Source organism: Arachis hypogaea, chromosome 2 (assembly GCF_003086295.3).
Source record: "Arachis hypogaea cultivar Tifrunner chromosome 2, arahy.Tifrunner.gnm2.J5K5, whole genome shotgun sequence".
NCBI classification, from domain to species: domain Eukaryota; kingdom Viridiplantae; phylum Streptophyta; class Magnoliopsida; order Fabales; family Fabaceae; genus Arachis; species Arachis hypogaea.
Window position 1 is genome coordinate 90,538,969 of NC_092037.1, and position 20,454 is coordinate 90,559,422.

Below are 20,454 nucleotides of genomic sequence, written 5' to 3' on the forward strand. Positions count from 1 at the left end.
GTAGAGCTTAACTCTATATTAGTGTGCTTCTATTAACATGGACTAATCATGTCCCACTTCATTCTGGTAGTAAAACTAGTTTTGTTCCAAAAAAAAAAGGAAAAGAAAGCTAATTTTATTACATAAATGTATTCAAATGAAAATAATATATATTTTTATATTTAAAAATAATATATTTTTATAATAATAATACAAAATTTTAAGAAAATTTAAAAGCATTTAAATAATTTTAGTGCTTAATTAATACCAAGTGTTAAAACTACAAATTATTAGTTGTAGACGGATGTATGTCAATATATGTTTTTATATGTTCTCCAACTGTTATAATATCACTTGTTACAAAGTTTAAGGTGATAGAAAAAATCACAAAAATTATTATATCTCTTCACACAATATTCTCTTTTTAAATTTGCATAAATTTTTGCACAAATTTTCTTTTGAAAAAAAAAAAAAAAAACACACACATCTTAATACATAAAAGAGATTCATAGTGGAGTTAGAGTTTGAATATAGAAAGGATGGTGTTAAAGGGTAAAGCTGCCTTGGGACACATCTTGATACATAAAAACTGAAATCTTGGTACTAAATTAAACCAAACCAAACCAATCTTGACTGTGGTATATCATGCACATATAAATGTACAAGCTTCAAAACATTCATGATCAATTATTTGCACCATGAATCATGTCACTTTATTATTCTTTGGCATACCATAATACAAACTCATATCACTTAGATTTTACCTAGTTCTTATTACATTAAATAGCATTGTGCAATAAGGCATTCTTCTCAATTTGCATGGCCACCATTGGGTCCATAGTTCTGTTGTTGAGGAAATTAGAGTACCATTGAGAAGAGAGCTTAGGTTGTCTCCTCAAAGTAGGGTCATTCAAATCAATGTAATAAAGCCCAAAAGTTGATTCATATCCACCCAATAATTCAAACACATCCATGAAAGACCATACAAAATAGCCTCTTATATCATGTCCATTCCTTACAACATCACAAAAATAATATGATTAGAAATTATCATTGTTGATGAAAAATTGAATTAGCAAAGGTTATATAATTTTTTATGGAAAAAGAAAAATGCATGCTAAAAATGAAAATGGAAGTACCTTAGCATATCAAGTATACTACCAATGTATTCTTGTAAATACTTTATTCTTGGCCAGTCCTCCAATGATGAATTTCTATGTGTTTGTAGACCTGTAAAGTCCAAAGTTTTATTATAAATTATATCACCGAAGGATATATAGAAAATTATTGCTTTGGTTTTGTTGACAAAAGAATTGGAATCTTTTGAGATATTGATGTCATGAAGACACAATAAACAATGGAAATCAGGGCAAATTACTCTTATTGATCTATTAACGTTTGGTGAAATTCAATTTGACTTGTAAAAAAAAATTAATAATAATAATAATAATAATAATAATAATAATAATAATAATAATAATAATAATAATAATAATAATAATAATAATATACCTATATCCTTATAGTTTATAAATTATATACTAAAGATTCTGATAAACATAACACAATATTTTCTTAAGATCAGAGAAGCCAACGTGATTTGATAAATACAAGAGTGTCACGGTAAATTTCATAAAATGTCAAAATTAAAGAGGTAATGTCAATTGTCCTTAAATATTAAACATATTAGATGGGAGTAGGTAGAGAAGAGAAAGAGAGATGAACCATTTTCGTGAATATAAATTGGAAAATCTCCATAAATATTCTTCAGTGAGTCAAGCAATCCTTCCAAAGTCCATGGAATAATCTGAGCCTGAACCAAACAATTAGCTAGTTAGTGTACAAGTGTAAAACATTGGTATAAGAATTATTGTACTAAGTTCCAACGCTACTATTACCTCATCCTTAGATGTTTCTTCTGAGGTATAAGCTACATCCAAAAATAACATAATTAGATGTTGAGTAAATAAATATTTTGTCACCCGAAAGATTCTAATTTTGACAAAGTAAAACTTAATTGTTGGTTTTGATAACAAATTAAACTTTTAAATGTCAGTTCTATTTGACAACATGATTTAAATGTCCAAAATGACAAAGGTTGAAATCCGTTTTGTCAAAATCAAAATTTTTCGAGTGTCAAAATACTTATTTACTCATATTTTTTTTCTTAATTAAATAAATAGATGATAACTTAAGGATCAAGTAAATAGAATATAGTATAAACTTACCCGTAAGTTCTACAGCCATATCTGCTGTATAATCTCTATCCTTTATATATAGGCTTCTAGGATTGTCCTTAACAAAATATGAATAGTAAAAATTTATTCCTACGAAGTCAATTGAGCCCTTCACCAAATTTGATTCGCTTTTTGTGAATATTGGAAGCCTTGAACCAACATTCTTTTTCATGGTTTCAGGGTAATCTCCAAAAATAAATGGACTCAAAAACCTACAATCATAAAATACGGACAAAACAAATTAAATTAGGAAATCTAAAGAGAAAAGGCTATGTTTTAGCCTTGGAGGCTTATATGACAATTGACACATTAAAAACAAATATAATTATAATCAGAAGAAAGTTTAAGAGCCAGTAATTTTAATTTATACAGTCGACACTTTTAGTCAATAGTTCGACACTTTTAGTCCAGCAATCTAGAACCATATTTTTGTCGACACTTTTAAATTTTACTGACTAAAAACAATAAATTATACTAATTCATGAAGCATTGCTCTTATAATAATATCTTACTTACCACCCAAGAAAGAAGTCTTGAGCCCTCTGAGCAGCAATTATATCTTCACTAGTATTTGTTAAAGGAACAAAACCAAAAGCAAGGAGATTAAACCCAATAAATCCATGTTGCTTGTCCTGCATTAATCATAGGAAGTTTGATAGTTAATTTATGTGATGTGAGACTTTCTTGCACATGTATGGAGCTGATTTATTTAGCTAGCTTAGCTGTAAAGTTAGTTAGTGGTTAGTTGCAGTTGGTTAATGCTTATAGTTAGTTAGTTATTTAACACGTGTGCAATTGTGTATAGCTGATATATAAGTGAAGTGAACATGTATAGCGAGTAAGCTAATTAATCCGTCACATGACTGCTGCATGCACAAGGCGGGATTCAAATCCCGACACTTACTTAAGCAGAATAGTAAATTAACCAATCTAACTTGGTTTATAGAATAGTGGTATTTAAAAGTAGGGTCTTACTTTTAAAATAATGCTGAATTTATTATGTGGTGTCACAAAATCAAATTGAACCGATATAATTCAATCACTAAATAAATTGTTCTTGGATGAGGTTCTGGAATTTGATCTAACCATTGCCTTGTGTAGTAATATTTTAAATTGTCACCAAATTTAGAAGGATGGCCAAGATGAATGAAATAGTAGACACTAGTTACCTGGTACTTGCTCCTATACAATGTTGCAGCTGATGCATGAGCTAACAACATATTATGTGTTACCAAATATGGCTCCGTTGAAGAATTTCCCTTAGAGCAATTAAATATAGAAGAAGGAGAGCAATGTTGAGGTGGTAAGAATCCTATATCATAGCCACCTTGTGAAAAAACATTTCCTTCATTAATTGTCGTCCAATGTTTGACCCTGTCTCCAAACTCTCTAAAGCACACATTTGCAAATGCTGTGAAGTCTCTTCTACAAGAATATGCAAGTGTACAGAACAATGTGTTAGTACTTAGTAATGTACAAATTACACAAAACATAAATAATTTAAGATTTAAATTTTGGTTCTTTCGTAAATTAAGATGATCATGCAATTATGAAAATTAATTGGATATTTGAAGTTAGGGAACCATACACAATTTTTTTATTAACCCATCCTCCATATTCATCCTCAAGAGTTTGTGGTAAGTCCCAATGATATAATGTAACATGTGCTTGAATTCCTACAAGAACAACAGAAAATTAAGACAAGAATAAATAAATAATGGAAGGACTTGCGTTAGTTATTAATTACTAACGTATGTTTAAAAGTCCATGTTAACATAATTAGTTATAAAACTTTTATAGAAAATATATAAAACATTAAAATTTAAATCTTAAATATAAATATTTAACTATCTTGTGTCATAAAAGCATATTTTTATAGTCTAATAATAGAAATTTTTTTATTTTTTATGTATTTAATGTATTGAAAATATAAAAATTATTTTTTTAATGTTGTATAATTTTTAATAAAATATATTTTCTGAGGGTGTTTCTAAAGTATATTCTTATGACATATATTAACAAGATCCTTAATATATTTGGTAAATAAAAAATTTAAAAATTTTAAATAATAATTATAGCGCCTACTTTTAACTAAATCTTTAAAATATTAGTATAAACTAAAGATATAGTTTGCACACTAACCGTGACTTATCAGTTCGTTGATAAGATTGTTGTAATATTGTAATCCCTTTTGATTGATCGGGCCTTTCCCATCTGGTGGTAATTGAAATTTAGAACTCAGAGCAAAAATAGCCAATAAATAAATAATAATATAAGAAAAAAATTAAAAATAGTTCCTGACAATTGTTTTAAAAAACAATGAGGTAGTTGACAAAAATAAATACCAACTTGGCTCTTGAGATTTATTTTTATAGTACTGATTAGTCCCTGTGTCAAAGTTATTTTTTTTTGCACAGAGACTAATCAGTCCCAAAAAAAATATCAAGAATCGGGTTGGATATTTTTTTTCTTGGGAGCCTTGTTGTCCTTTTGAGACAATTGTTAGGGGTCGGGTAGAGTATTCACTCATAATATAATATTCATTATGGTATAAAGTAATTAAGTTCTATTTATAAAATATGTTTTTGCCCAAAATAAATATTTATTTAAAAATTAGACAATATTAATCAAATTTGTATACTAATAATCCTATTAAAATGAATGAGAAACAATAAATAGGAGAAAAGAAAGTAGATATAAAAAAGATAGTAATTTTTATATCATGAATCTAATTTATTTAAAATCAAAATATTTCTAAATCAATTCCATATTTTTGTGCGTGATTAATTTTGCATTTGTTCTAAGCCGGAGGGGAAGTAACATCTTTTTTATGAAGTAGAAAGATTCATTATCCATGACACACCATAAATCAAAACCAAAATATTCGGTAAAAAAAAAGAATTAGCAAAAAATAATTAAAATTTATCTTATTTAGTATTTATTAATTATTATAATAATTAATAAATATTATATAAAATAAGTCCTGACTTTTTTTTTTGTCTCCCTGCTAATATTACCGAAATCAAAATATGTGAATATCTAATACAAAGAGCACTTGACATAAATTATTTTAGGCATTATATTATTGATTTTTGTAATAAAATTATTTATCTTAAAAATTTAAATCAATAAAAAGGATAATTTGATAACCTGGAATAAGTCTTGACCAAGATATCGAGAATCTGTAGGCATCTAATCCCATTTTGGCCATGAGTTGGACATCTTCCTGTTTAATTTTTATTAGATATACAAGTATGATTGGTCATTAATAATTTATCAATCTAAACCATATTATATATCAAAGATATAATTAATGTTGCCATCGCACAACAATAACAACAACAACAACACCGTACTCACCTTATATTTGTGATATTGATCGCATGCAATGTCTCCGTCACCCTTGTACATATTTGCTGTAAATTTAATTTGAAAAGTGGTAATTTATTATTGTAAGGGTACTAAGGATTTTGCAACATGTTGAGTTCTAGCAAAATTATAAAAGCTTATAAGATTTTACATCGATCACATATGAATGTATATTCATCATATGCATGCATGTATTCTTTCTCAGGCTACATAAACTCCCATAATTTTTTCAAAACGATAACAAGAGATTCTTAACTTGTTTGTTGGGATTTTTTTTTTAAGCATTAATATAAATTATTATATTCAAATATTAAAATTATCATGGATATTATATAATATGTATTTTATGTTGGTTTGTTAGTTGCATTTTTTAGTGAAAGCTAAGAGAAACACATATATGTAACATAATAAACGAAAATAATTATAATTCAATAATTAAAAAATATTAAAAAATAATATAGTCTAAAACTATTAAATATATATCACATTCAATATTTTTTTTAATCGGTTTGTCAACTATAATCTCTTATTATTCAATGTTTTTTTATATTTTATTTTAATTTATTTAAAAAATATATAATAATAAAAAATTATACTTAAAATAATTGAAAAAAAATTGATATGATCCTACTCCTATACAAAAGAGTATACTCTTTTTATACCGTATATTTTTTCTTTTAAAGTCTGAACTGGAATCCTGCATAAATCTCACAATTGAGTGACACCAAAAAAAAGTTCTCACATTTGAATTATTGAATCTGTGGTCCCAAGGTGTTAATTTGTAATCAGAAGTCATCTGAAGTGTGTGTGTGTTTGATTGTTGACCACAAAGAAAACTAGAAGTATAGATATGTGCGTCATTGAGTACATCACATCAAGAAAACTAGAAGTATATAACATAGATTGGATCGAATAAATTAATTTTTGATTAAAAAGACTTGATTAATAATTTTTTTAGAGTATTAGATAAATTGGATTTTAAATTTTTTAAAATTTTAAATATTTTAATCTCTCAATTATATTATTCTTTAAAAAAATAAAGATATAAAATAAATAAAGAGATAGTAGTACCATTGCCGGCATGTGCAAAAGTATCCCATATGCTTGGCTTCCTTCCATCTTCATCTGCTGCACCTTCTACCTTTTCTCATACCATTTATCTTATTTATTAATTACCACTCCATTTATCAAAACTATATCATTAATTAGAGACGAGAAATAATTAAAGAACCTGATAAGCAGATGTTGAAGCACCAAACACAAAGTGAGGCGGGTATTCATCTCTTCTCAAACCATCAACTACTAACAAAACTGGTGAACATACCAACATTAATAATAATAATTCAACCACAACAAATCCCTTCTTCCACATCCTTCTCCTTCTTGTTATGCTTTGAGATTGTTAGTTCTTTTGGAATAGAATACCTATAACATTTTGAAGCTAGCATGTATATAGTAATAAATATATAATGCATGGTTAATGTCAAAAGAAGCATATAGTATAATATTATTATTCTTGTGGACACAGTGTTATTGTTGACACTTGCTAGGAACATAAAGAAACACCTATGCTTTTATTGGTCAGCCGGCCCTATGCTGGAATATTTGAATAGCATTTCATTCTCTTTTAATTTTCTTTTTTTGTTTTCTCCACTCTCCAGTTCTTTCTATACGACAATTACACTATTAGAGTGTCGAGAGGTGTCATTCATTTGTTTTATTTCTATTTCAAGGGCTCCAGAAGTGGACGTGTATTAAAGTTTTTGGTAGTTTTTTCCTATTCAAAGAGACAATAATTTTAAAAAAGTAACCATAGTTCTAGAATTGATTTGAATAAAACTTGCTTTTCTAGGATGATGATGTAAGCATGTTTAGTGAACCTATATAATAATATTGCTTTATTTCATTTAAAAATATTATGTGTCTATATATATGAAGTGTATATATAATATTTTATGAAGTTCTATTTTCTGTTGAATAAAATATAAATTTTATTGAACATTTCAAATTATAAAAAGAATTTTAGATATATTAAAAATATCGATATTTCAATTATTTTAACCGTTGATTTAAATTATAAAAAATATATATAATATATATTAATTAAAATTTCGATTAAAACAACTGAATTACTGCTCATATTTTCAGTACACCTAATAACTTCCCATATATATACACACCACATACACAACTATTTTATTCAAAATGGGCTCTTGGAAATTGGAAACATGACAGTTTTTGTCAGTGTGCATGTGATGGAATTGTTGAGCAGTTCAACTGCAATTTTAACTCTCCATTTTTCCTTTTCACGGATCTTATATTAATAACTTCACAAAATATATACGAACAATGTAGCGCTATTTCACTGCACTACTAAGGACTGAGATAAAATTTATCTATCTTGTTGATTCAGGTGAGTTTTATAAAAAATAGATTAAATATAAAAAAATAATAATTAAAATAGAGATTTATGATAAATATATTTATGAAAAAAATATTTTTATTAATGATAAATAAATAATATAAAAATTAATAATAAAAATTAAAGGTAAAAAATAAGTGTTGAGATTTCTACTAATATCACAAGAAGATAAAAAGATTGATTTTTTAATTTTTTTGTTGTTTTCAGAAGAAAAAAGATCGAGAAGAAGGTCAAAGTAAAAAGTGAATGTAAAGATGAAGGCGAAGGTGAAAGTTCTTTTTATAGTGTAAAACCAAGACGAAGAAAAAATTTATTGTCCAATGGTTTTAGTCTGATATTTGATTTACTTTTTTTTATCCCAAATATTTTTTGGTATTCTCGTCACTTTAAGTCTTTTTAACTGTTCAATGGAGGAAGTTGATTCCCACAAATTAAACTAAAGCTCCTGGCATGACATTAGTGAAAGAACATCTAGTTTGGTTTTCTTTCAACTAGATGACGCTTTTTATACTCTAAATCTAATCAATCCACTTCCACCAATATAATTTTCACTGAAGAGAAATTCAACTCCTCAATGTGCTCTTTTGGGTTCTATCCTTTTACCCAATACTTCTAGGAGGAACTTAACTCTTTTTTGATCATGTTTTTAAGTCATTGTAAAAATTATTTACGTATAAAAAGGGTTTATATTTTTAGTACACAATCATATGTCCCATGCAGTCTTTGAGGATACAAAATATTCTCCCAAGTTGTATTGAACTTTTTTGTACTCAACAGAATTATACAATTTTTTTTAAAACAAAATATTAACATAATATTTTTTTGAAAAAAATAGATTATAACTCTAAAGAATCAAATCTCCTCTTTTTTATTTATTTTTTTGTTATAATATATATATATATATATATATATATATATATATATTTGTAAATATTATAATATTTAAATATAAATATATCTGTATAATTTGAATATGACTATGTATTCATAAAAAATTAATAAAAGAATATTATTGTATAAATATTTTAAATATTAAATAAATAAATAAATAAATAAAATTAATAAATAAATATATTCATAATTTATTTGTATATACGTATGTATTTATTTTTAAAAGTAGTATATATAATAATAATAATAATAATAATAATAATAATAATAATAATAATAATAATAATTATTATTATTATATATGTTTTAAATGAAGAAAAATGGATGATTTGATTTAATATAATAATTTAATATATATATATATATATATATATATATATATATATATATTTTAAGGAAATAAGAAGGGGAGAAATTCTTACCCTTCTAATTGGAGACGTTTTAAATTTGAGTATCTAAATTTGGAGAGACACATAAGGAGAGAGAATATTTGGAAGGATAGAGAACCGTGTGTTTCTCATCATTTCTACTAGGGCATTTTTTACACAGCGTAATATCATCACTACTATCACCACCACCATCCAATCCCTCTGTCTTCTTCAACAATTAGGAGTTTTTCTTAGGGTAAAGGGCACTCTCACATTCAACTTTAATTCACTCTGTCTTTTTACTCTGTCTTCTTACTTGGTAAGACTCTTTTTCTTCTTTTCTTACTTTTGTTTTCAGCCTTGCTCTTTTTTGTCATATAATATGTACTCCTATCTTCTTGTATGAGATTTTGACACTTGAATATCTGCTATTGTATATTTGACATTTTTTGTAATATTCTAAACTTTTGTTATTCTGAACTCGTATCATTTTGAATTCTGATGATCATTCTGTACTCTTTGTTACTCTGAATCTTTATTATTATGTTCTTTGCCTTCGTTCTCATGTAACCCTTCTCAGCCCCATGTATATTGGGTTGCTAATTTTGGAATTAGCTATAAGAATTTTTTGATAAAGATCTTTCACCTTACAACTTTAGATGTTATATCCTTATTTGTATATGTTTCCAATGAAATCACAAATAAAAAAAGGAAGGTACCCAAAACTTTCTTGCCCTATTTATGCTCTCTCTTTTTTAGGAGCTTGGAGGATGTGACACTTCACTTTTTTGAAAATATTTTGTACTACAAATTTCTTAAGATGCATCATTCACACCTTTTGAATGTATGATTATTAATGCAGTTTTTTCATGCATTGCAGGATGCTTGCAAAATAATATAACATAAACATTGGCTCTTGACAAAGAAGACTTTTGGAATTAAAATTCTAACTTCTAAAGTTGAAATTAGGCATAGTACTTCTTAACGTACTTGAAATTGATGGGGCCGATAGTTGTTCCATGCTCTGGATCCAACAGGATGCTGTCCGTTGGGGTGTATTTCAGAAACAATGTAAGGACCATCCCATTTGGGAGCCCATTTTGACAAAGACATTTTTCTCATTACTGCGCCTACTGATTTTAGTACCAGATCTCCCTCTAGGAACACCCTGGGCTGAATGTGCTTTGTCATAAGTCAATGCTGGTCTCCGGTGATATTCTTTCATCTTGCTTCCCACAACTTCTCTTTTTCCTTCCAATTCTTGCAACTTAGCTTCACGATCTCTTGCCTTTTAGAATACACGCCAACTCCCTACGAGTAACTGGGGTGTTCTCGTCTTCCTCCATATTTTCCGGATTCGCGAATGGAGGTGGTGAGGGGGTTCTATACCTCGTTTGATATCTAGCCATCACGTCGAAGTGTTCTCCCCCAGTGGAGTCGCCAAGTGATTTGGGTGAGTTTTGTGAAAAATAGATTAAGTGTAAAAAAATGATGGTTAGGATGAGAGATTTAGGGTAAGTATATATACTTGTGAGGAAAACACTTCTATTAATGACGAATAAGCAATAAAAAAACTAATGATGAGAAATAGAGGTGGAGAACAAGCGTTGAGACCTCCACTAATGTCACAATAGGATGAATGAGATTTGTTTAAAGTGGACAAGGGCTGATTAATGGTTGTCGAGTGTTCTGGTGGAACACCCGAATGCCAGTTTTTACTCGTGAATGTGATGAATGAAATGAAGAACAATGAGAAGAATTTTGGGAAGAGAAAAAGATGAGTTTTTTAGTTTCTCTGTTTTCAGAAGAAGAAAGGTCCAGAAGAAGGTCAAGATGAAAAGTGAAGGTGAAGGTGAAGGTCCTTTTTATAGTGTAAAACCAAGACGAAGAGAAAATCTATTGTCCAATGGTTTTAGTCTGATATTTGGTTTACTCTTTTTTATCCTAAATATCTTTTGGTATTTCCGTCACTTTAAGTCTTTTCAACTGTTCAATGAAAAAAGTTGATTCTTACAAGTTAAACTAAAGCTCCTGACATGTGACATTAGTGAAGGGACATTTAATTTGGTTTTCTTTCAACTAGATGATGCTCTTTACACTTTTTTTTTTCGATAATTCTATCCTCACTAAAGTCCAACAGGAGGTGAGGTTTCTAGGCAAACCACCACACAAGTGGCAGCCCTCAAACAAAACAAACATAAATAAAAAGTACCAAAGCAAGAAAGATACAACAAGCAGGCAAGCCAAGCCAAATCCAAACAAAACGAAAGCCAACAAAAAGGGAATAACACCAACACAAGGGGATCTCCAGGGTGTAGGCACTCAATCCATTAACCAAGAGGTGCCAAAGGTCGAGACCAGTAGTTAACACACACTACTACTTCATTGATTGCTGACTCCACTGAGAACAACTCCTCGTTAAAAATCATCTTATTTCTACCTTTCCATAAGCTCCAAATGACAGCAAAAAAACACAGAACCCACCTCTCTTTATAATTATTAGGGACATTCCTTCCAAACCAAGATTCAAAGCACTTAAGAGACTCTCCAGGCCAACCCCACATCACATTGAATTCCTTCAACACAAAGGACCAAACCTTCCACGCTTGCTCACAACCAAAAAATAGGTGGTGAACCGACTCGGGTAACTTCCCACATAGCACACACTCTGGCTGAGGGACAACGCCACAACTGAAAAGTCTTTCTCTAGTGTTAAGTTTTTCATGCATCACAAACCAACACATCAGCTTCACACGAGGCGGAGTAGGCCCCTTCCAGAGCTTCGAAAAACCGCTACTACCCACCACTCCAACACCCTGCCCTTGTTGATTAAGATAAGCCTGCAGAAAGGAATTCACAGAAAAGGATCCTGAACTTTCAAACCGCCAAGCTACTGAATCCTCACCTTCCCTAAAGGTACCCAACTTTGGCAGGAAGTTCAGCAGCTCCTGCACCTCCTCCTGCTCCCACTGCCAGAGTTGACGCCTCCATTGAAACTGCCACACCCAAGACAACCCATTCCAAATACCACAATCACTAATGTGGCAATCTTTATCAAGAGCGACAGAAAACAGCTTAGGAAACCTATCCTTAAGGGCTCCACCATTTATCCACCCACTATGCCAGAAACTAGTCCTATTCCCATTCTCAACTATCAACTGTAAACCTTCTCTAAACACCCCCAAAAGCTCCTTATTTTTTTCACCAATCTGCATAATATCTGTCCACACACCACCACCGCCACAGCCCTCCAAACCAATCAGATTCAAACTGTTAATTTTATTACAAGAACACATTACTTGTTTTCAAAGAGGACACTCCTCTTTTTCAAACCTCCCCCACCACTTGAATAAGAAAGCCACGTTCTTCAACACTAGGTCGCTAACACCTAGACCACCTTGATTTTTGGGTCTCTGAATGATATCCCACTTTATAGTAGGCATACCCCTATTCCCGTCTGCCTTTCCCCAAAAGAAACCGCATTGCAAAGACACAATTTTTTTTGCCATAGTTACCGATATCCTGAAAATGCTTAGATAGTACATTGGAAGATTATTTAGGACAGCTTTAATCAAAACAAGCTTACCTGCCTTAGATAGTAATTTTCCTTTCCAACCACTCAGCCTCTCCTCTATTTTGTTAATCACAGGCCTCCAAGTCTCCACTCTTTTAGGATTAGCTCCGAGGGGGATGCCCAAGTACTTGATTGGAAGTTTTGCTTTAGAGCACCCTAAAACATCGCAAGCCATGTCCACCACTTCTTCGTCACAGTTCAGACCAATAATCGTTGACTTTCTAAAGTTTATCTTCATCCCAGTCATCATTTCAAAACCTTTTAGCAATCTTCTGTAGCCTCTGATAGTTTCTAACTCACATGGACAAAAAAAAATCGTGTCGTATGCAAATTGCAAGTGAGACAACTTAACCCTATTCCTACCAACCTCTAACGGTTTCAACAAACCTTTCTCCCTTAGGCGGCACATCGTGCTATTGAAAATTTCACCAATCAGCACAAAAAGAAACGGCGAAATCGGGTCACCTTGCCGAAGACCCCTTTCCAAAATGAACAGTTTTGTAGGGAAACCATTTACTAGGATAGACATAGAAGCCTTTAAGTAAGCTTGAACCCAACCCCCTCCATTTAACACCAAACCCCATGTTAAGTAAGACTTTCTCCACAAAACTCCATCTTACACGATCGTAGGCTTTCTGAAAATCCAGTTTAACAATCCACGCCGGCACTCTTTTCTTTCTTACCCAATTCACCACCTCGCACGCTATAAGGGCCCTATCCAAAATCTTCCTACCACCCACAAAAGCCGATTGAACCTCTCCCACCAGCCTTGGCATAAAAGGACGCATTCTATTCGCCAAAAGCTTCGAGATGACTTTATAAACACAGCCCACCATACTAATAGGCCTATAGTCTTTTAAGTCATTATTCCCTCCTTCCTTATGAGCCAAAGCTACCCATGTCAAATTTGCTTGTTTGGGCATTATTCCACTATTAAAAAAACCCATAACAGTTTCGCAGAAATCCTTCCCAATTACGTCCCAAAGTCTCCGAATACATTTGAAATTGAAACCATCAGGACCGGCTGCCCTAGAGGGCTCGCACTCCCAAACTACACCTTTAATTTCTTCAACAGAAGGACTCCTTTCCAACCAGGACGCTCTTTACACTTCAAATCCAACCAATTCACTTCCACCAATATAGTTTCCACTGAAAAGAAATTTAACTCCTCAAAGTGCTCTTTTGGGTTCCACCTTTTTACCCAATACTTTTAGGAAGAACTTAGCTCTTTTTTAACCATATTTTTAAATTATTATAAAAATTATTTATGTATAAAAAAATTTATATTTTTAGTACAAATCACTTGTATATAAAAGGAAGAGTTATGCAGTCCAGTCGATGATGCAAAAACAATATTCCCCCCAAAAACAACATAATTACTGGCTTGACACGTGGCCAAACTTGAAAATACTGTATCTTGCCAAAACTTAGCCAGTGCGCCAAAACAAAAAATTTTCCTCACAAATCCACTCTCAAGATTAAATTCTCTCTCTTTCTTTTCATTTTTTGTCACTGGAATTAAAAAACAATAAAAAATATCCAAATCAATTTTTACAATTTTTAAAATTGAATATTTTAAATTTTAAAATATATAAAATATTTTTTAATATTTATTTTAGATAAATAATATAATTTTTTTGTTAATCACCAACAATAATAAAAAATATTAACTTATATACGTAATTATTAAATATTTATGTATTCATAATGAACAAATCAATCTTTAAAATAAAATACAAAATCGACTCTAAACATTTAAAAATCTCAAAGAAAATTTTTAAAAATTCAAACAATCTCTTTGAATAATTTTTTTCAAAAGTCAATATTTTATAATATTTTATTAATTAAAATAATAAAATATTATAAAAAAATATATAATAAATAAAAAATACAAAAATAACAAAATATATACTAAAAGATAATTTTATTTTAACACTAAAATATCATAAAAAATATTATTATTTAATTATTAATTTATGATACTTATATTGATATGATGTAAAAATTATAATAATAACAACTAAATTTAAGAAGTCTTTGCATTATAAAAACCATTATTTATATATTTAAACTTTTAAGATATTGACACTAAATAAATATAGAAAAATCTTTATAAGTGAAAAAAATATATTTTTCTTGTATAATTACTAAATGTACATCGTAGCACAAATAAATTTAACCACACACCTATTTTATACAACATTACAACCAGTAAATTCTAAAATTTTATAAAAAAAAAAAGAACAAAACACTTGGATTTTTCAAAATATTTTTCCTTCAAATGTCCTAAAATATTAGGAGTTTCACATTAAAATTTTGTAAATCATCTACATTAATCTTGTCATCTACCAAAATTTACAAATTTAACTTGGTAAATGACTTTGTTCGCATTACATGCATATTCTAAAGTGTTACCTTTATAAGTATTTTACACAAATATTTTTTAATTGTTTATGTAAATTTTTTTATGTTAAATGAGAGTTTTTCTATTTTTTTAAGCAACACTAACATATTCTATTCTTTATCATTGAAAAATTATCATAGAATAACTTGTAAGAACTCGTGAAAAGCATATTATTGCAAATGTGTGTATTATATAAAATCGTGTATAAATAACTTGTAGATTTTTAAAATTACTTTGTAAAATGTATATTGTATTTGTGGTCGAAAACCAAATATATTTTATCTTATTTAATGATCATATTTGTGTAATTATGATTAACTATATATCTCATTGTGATTTTATACAATGAGTTTTGTTCTAAAAAAGGGTGTTGTAGAAATGCTGGAGAAAATTTTAAACGGTCTCTAACAATTATCTCAAAAATAATGAAGTCCTCAACAAAAAAGAATATATTTTTTCGGTTTCTGATTTTTATTTTTATGAGATTGATTAACTCTTTTATTAATATTTTTTCTCTGTATTAACGGAATAAACCTACATGACATATTAAACTATTAATTTATCTTTTAACAACCAATTACGATTAACAAAATTTTTTTATTAAAAATCTCATTGTCTTTTAATGATAATTGTCAAAGCCGTTTAGTTTTTAGTTTTAAGTTTTATTTTTTTATTATTTTTTTTCAAATATATTAGCTGTGTAAAACAAAAAAAATATTAATAATTTTTAAATTATTTTTATTTATAAAAATTAAATAAAAGATATATTAATATTAACATGTCATATAAGTATGTTTTAAAAAAAAAAACTCACCAATCTTATAAAATTAAATATCAAAAATTAAAAAATATATATTTTTATTCGAAAATCTCGTAATCTATAAAAAAAAATGATTAGAAGTCAAATTAGTATTTAGTATTTACTCAAAATACTAACAAAAGAGAGAATGCTGTTTACCGAGAAGTATTTAGGAATGTATGACAAAATCTTCAACATCAGATATTTCTTAATTATTATCTCATATACAGATATATCCATTTTTGGCTTAACATCAAGTATTTCTTAATTATTATTCTCATATATAGATACATTCATTTTGTCTTATAATTTTTTTTTTTGTTTTTTTCGTTCACATTGCTCTAACTTTATTATCAATCACGGTGTCACGTTTTACTAACATTCTTTCCTGACCCCAAATTTATATCATAGTGTATAAATTTCTTATCAATATTACATATCCGGCAGTAACATCCAGATCTTTAATGTTAAATGCTTCGCATGTTACCACATAAGATATTTTAATATCCCAAAGAATTAATAATTATATTGCTCATTTCAGTAATTCCACTCCAACTATTTATTCATATCCGTATTAAATCAACTTATGTCATTTTTATATGCATTGCACTGTAAAAACTCTTATAATTATTAGTACATATTAGTTATTACTTCACAACTATTATTCCAACACTTAAACTATCATTTCTTATCCCTCTTCATTGTTCATATTTAATACAAATCAAATCTTAATATTACTTCACAACTATTATTCCAACACTTAGACTATCATTTCTTATCCCTCTTCATTGTTCATATTTAATACAAATCAAATCTTAGTCAATCTCAATGATAAAAATAAATGGCAAATATTCCAAACTATAATTTATATCTTCATAATATCACTCATAAAGAACAAAATAACAAAAAACTCCCTGCCTATTCTTTTTTTTCTTAATAAAAATTCTCTGTTTAAAAATTTACATATAATTTTTCAAATCATAACGAATTAACGATACTCCTTTATTTTCTACACCAAACAATATCACAAATACACTTCACATTCACACCACTGTAATGTTCATTTCTCTTGCCCGTGCAAAATATCTTGCTAGTTTTGTATAAAGACTAACAAAGTCGCATTTTTCAGATAGAAGATTTAGCTAATCATTTTTAAAAAATTCATAACCAAAATGCGATAATGTCCATTTAAATCCGTAAAATTAAACGAATAAACCAATTTAATCTCTTATTTTAGCAGCCAGCACTCCAGCAGTCATCATTTTTTTGAGAGCAACGCCTGATAAACATTTTGCAGAGGCTGTAAAGTGTAAATAAAAGACCAAGATACAACAACATATTCAGAAAGCAAACACTTTCTACTTACTACAATGATCAAAATCAAATATACATAACTAATTCTCTCTCTCTCTCTCTCTCTTTTTTCTTCCTTTTATCTAAAGGAGTTATACAACAAAACGTTACATGATCTGTATTGATGTTCCAATCCCCACTCCCAGTTCCCTCATTTCAAAAGAATATCTAAATAATGCAGAGTAGTTTGCACATTTATTTTTTGAACAAAGTAGCAAGTTCACCTTTCTCATACATAGAGGTCAATATATCACACCCTCCAACTAGTTCACCATTCACAAAGATCTGAGGAAATGTTGGCCAATTGCTGTACTGCTTCAGTGTCTCCCTCAATCCATAGTTATAGTTTTCATCCAGCACATCTACACTCTCATAATCTACTCCTACATTCTCGAGAATGCCTATCACCCTCTGTGAGAATCCGCACATTGGTGCGCTTCTAGATCCTTTAATGAAAGCAACTACCTTGTTCTCTTTTACTAGCTTGTCAATGAGCTCCTCGAGTGGGACAGTTAATTGCATGTGGCGACCAGGTGTTAATCGAAGATCAGCCTTCTTCTTTGGTTGCTGCCTGACCCAAGTGGCGTTTCCTGACTCGTTACCAGGTGGAACTTTTCCACTGACTTTTATGTGTTCTTCCATCCAAGACTTCCATGCTTCAGTTAAAGTTGATCTATCAGGGTCATCCACAACCCCAAACTAAAACATACAATTTCAAAAAAGAAAAAAAAAATCACAACCAGGAAAGTGATATGACAGGAGATTTGGAGAACGGTGATCTTAATCAGACTAAAACATTCTGTTAATTGGATCATGTTATTATGGCATACAAAACAAAACAAGACAACAAATCATGAGACTCTGTCACTTCCAATATTGTTGGTTTGCACTTTGCACCTGTTATCATGCCAACTTTGTTGAACTAAATTAAATCAAAAGCAGGATAAAGACAAAGATTTCAAGTCAGATAATTCATATTGATTATCTACTTAATCCGTGTAAATGAAATGAGCGCGTAAATCTCTTTTCCCAAATCTTCTAACTTTCGGGAAAAACAGTACAATAGAATTTTGGGATGGTCTGGTAAGCAATACAGCTCTTGCAACTCTAGGCATCACATATGGGTGTGGAGTTGACTGACTCAAATATAGGGGGTCGAAATCAATGCCCATTGCACCATGTTGCTCTCCCCTTTCTAAAAGGAGCCTTAAATATTCTTTACAGCATAGTTGCACAGAGCATCTTTTGGCTGATGACTGCTGTCAGGGGAGTCAACGAACTTCATCCCAGAATAAGCCTCAATCAGTGTTGTTCAGCCATCAACACTAGCATTCTATTGTGCATAACACAACCTTGTATTCACTTCCAAGTCCCACCTATTTTCTTTTACTTCACTCAAATAAACTCTGATAGGTTGATTTCACAGATCATATGTACATGGATTATGTATTCATTTCTTTAACATTGAAACGTAAATGTCGCATGGTTCCCTTCCTCATCAAAGTCAGATACTCAAAATTAAACCATTTCCTAGTCATGGTAAGATTTCATTCAACAACAACAAAAGACAACACAAACAACAAACAAATGTTCCCTTAATTACCTATAATAACCAATTAACCATGTCCACAAGTCAGAGCCTCAAATCTAAATATTCCTTAATGTTTCAACTACTCCCTTCCTCTATCTATCATATTACCCTCTTACTCTCTTCACTTAAAGCGGATTTTAATTCTACGCACATAACCTGATAAAGCAAACATCTACCACATTTCTCACAATACATGTTACTCCAACTTCATCTCCAACACTTCAATTACTAGCCATATCGAGTCTAAGTCCAATTCTTCAAAATCTAAAGCCACTTTTATTTTATTTTTTTCTAAACAAGCAAACTAAAACAATAGAAGCAAACAGAATAAACAATTTCAAAAATGGAACCAGACACATAACTCAGCATCTTTCTCACACTTCATTTCCGAAACCACAAAATCACCATAGCAAGAAGAAAGCTTCTTTACCTTGACGGAGCCACATAGCTCCGGCACCGATTTCCAATGACTAGAAACGCTCGCCGCAATGTTCCGTGACAAACCGATGAACTGAAGCTCACCGCCCTTGCCGTAAACGGCGTAAACTCCGGCGGAAGATGGCAAATCTCCGGCAATTTCTCCGTTCTCCGGAGACACCGTGACCGGGTCCGTGTCGCTGAGGTTCTTAACGGCGAGGACCACCGGCAGCCATGGACGAGACCTCTTGGATGAGTGGTAGGGCTTGGGAGAAATAGCGCGGAGGTTGAGAGAGGGCTTAGGGTGGGAATTGAAGAAAAGAGTAGGGGTATTTTGGGAAATAGAAGAGAATAAGCGAATGAAAGAGAGGAGTTGGATAGAAGAGACGTTTGTAGAAGCCATTGATGAGGGGAAAGAAATGGTGACTGGTGAGTCGACTGATAAACCTCTGCTCTCTCACCTTCTCTTTTTCTCTTTTTTATTTTATTTATTTTGGGTTGGGCTCTCTAATTTGCCCCTTTTTAACTTCTTTGTCCAAGTTTGTACAAATTCAGGTCCATTAAAGAGGGTAATTCAAAGCCCACTAATAAATGAAGGCTAGACAAAAAAAAATAAGAGCAACCAACTTGGGTTGGTCGAGTGGTTAACTCACTTGTCTACTTAAACAAGTGTCGGAGGTTCGAATCCCACCTTATACATGCAGCAACCCATAAAAAAAATGAAGGCTAGACAAAAAAGTTAAATTAAGGGAAAAAAGGTGAAATTTTTATATTGAACAAACAAATTAGTGTTTAATATTTTTTTTACGAATTGACTGCTGGTCTTTTAGAATAGTAGAAAAAGTAGTATTTAATAAATTAAAAGGAAAAATTAATTCTTAAATTTTCTAAAAAAGTATAGTTAATAATATATTAAATTATGTAAAATTTTGAAAGATAAGATCTTAGTTTATCTATTCATTTTGTTAGTAAATAATTTTTATAATATTATAAATGATCAAAAACCAATGTGTCAAGTTTTTTAATTAAAAACTAATTTGTCTGATAAAA

General features: G+C 30.0%; 2 protein-coding genes across 2 annotated transcripts; both read right to left on the reverse strand.

The window, feature by feature from the left end:
* Positions 1–558: 558 nt before the first annotated feature.
* Positions 559–7,185, reverse strand: LOC112750419 (beta-glucosidase 11). The gene is made up of 13 exons (XM_025799132.3): positions 6,817–7,185; positions 6,657–6,726; positions 5,577–5,632; positions 5,367–5,442; positions 4,359–4,430; positions 3,805–3,892; positions 3,386–3,641; positions 2,733–2,848; positions 2,208–2,428; positions 1,878–1,909; positions 1,705–1,792; positions 1,119–1,209; positions 559–993 (listed from the first exon to the last, which is right to left on the reverse strand). Exons 1-13 carry the CDS (start codon positions 6,955–6,957, stop codon positions 759–761), a joined length of 1,542 nt encoding a protein of 513 aa, XP_025654917.1. The 5' UTR covers positions 6,958–7,185; the 3' UTR covers positions 559–758.
* Positions 7,186–17,380: 10,195 nt separating this feature from the next.
* Positions 17,381–20,017, reverse strand: LOC112750428 (bifunctional monothiol glutaredoxin-S16, chloroplastic). The gene is made up of 2 exons (XM_025799145.2): positions 19,418–20,017; positions 17,381–18,095 (listed from the first exon to the last, which is right to left on the reverse strand). Exons 1-2 carry the CDS (start codon positions 19,805–19,807, stop codon positions 17,592–17,594), a joined length of 894 nt encoding a protein of 297 aa, XP_025654930.1. The 5' UTR covers positions 19,808–20,017; the 3' UTR covers positions 17,381–17,591.
* Between the last annotated feature and the right edge of the window lie 437 nt (positions 20,018–20,454).

What these genes read in the sequence shown, in the direction of transcription:
- LOC112750419 (XM_025799132.3), bottom strand. Translation starts at nt 6,957, where the DNA reads ATGTGGAAGAAGGGATTTGTTGTGGTTGAATTATTATTATTAATGTTG. An exon ending in CAAGACTTCTTTCTTGGGTG is followed by an intron (nt 2,429 to 2,732) that starts GTAAGTAAGATA and finishes TTATGATTGTAG; the next exon opens with GTTTTTGAGTCCATTTATTT. An exon ending in AAGAAACATCTAAGGATGAG is followed by an intron (nt 1,793 to 1,877) that starts GTAATAGTAGCG and finishes TGTTTGGTTCAG; the next exon opens with GCTCAGATTATTCCATGGAC.
- LOC112750428 (XM_025799145.2), bottom strand. Translation starts at nt 19,807, where the DNA reads ATGGCTTCTACAAACGTCTCTTCTATCCAACTCCTCTCTTTCATTCGC. An exon ending in AGCTATGTGGCTCCGTCAAG is followed by an intron (nt 18,096 to 19,417) that starts GTAAAGAAGCTT and finishes TGTATGTTTTAG; the next exon opens with TTTGGGGTTGTGGATGACCC.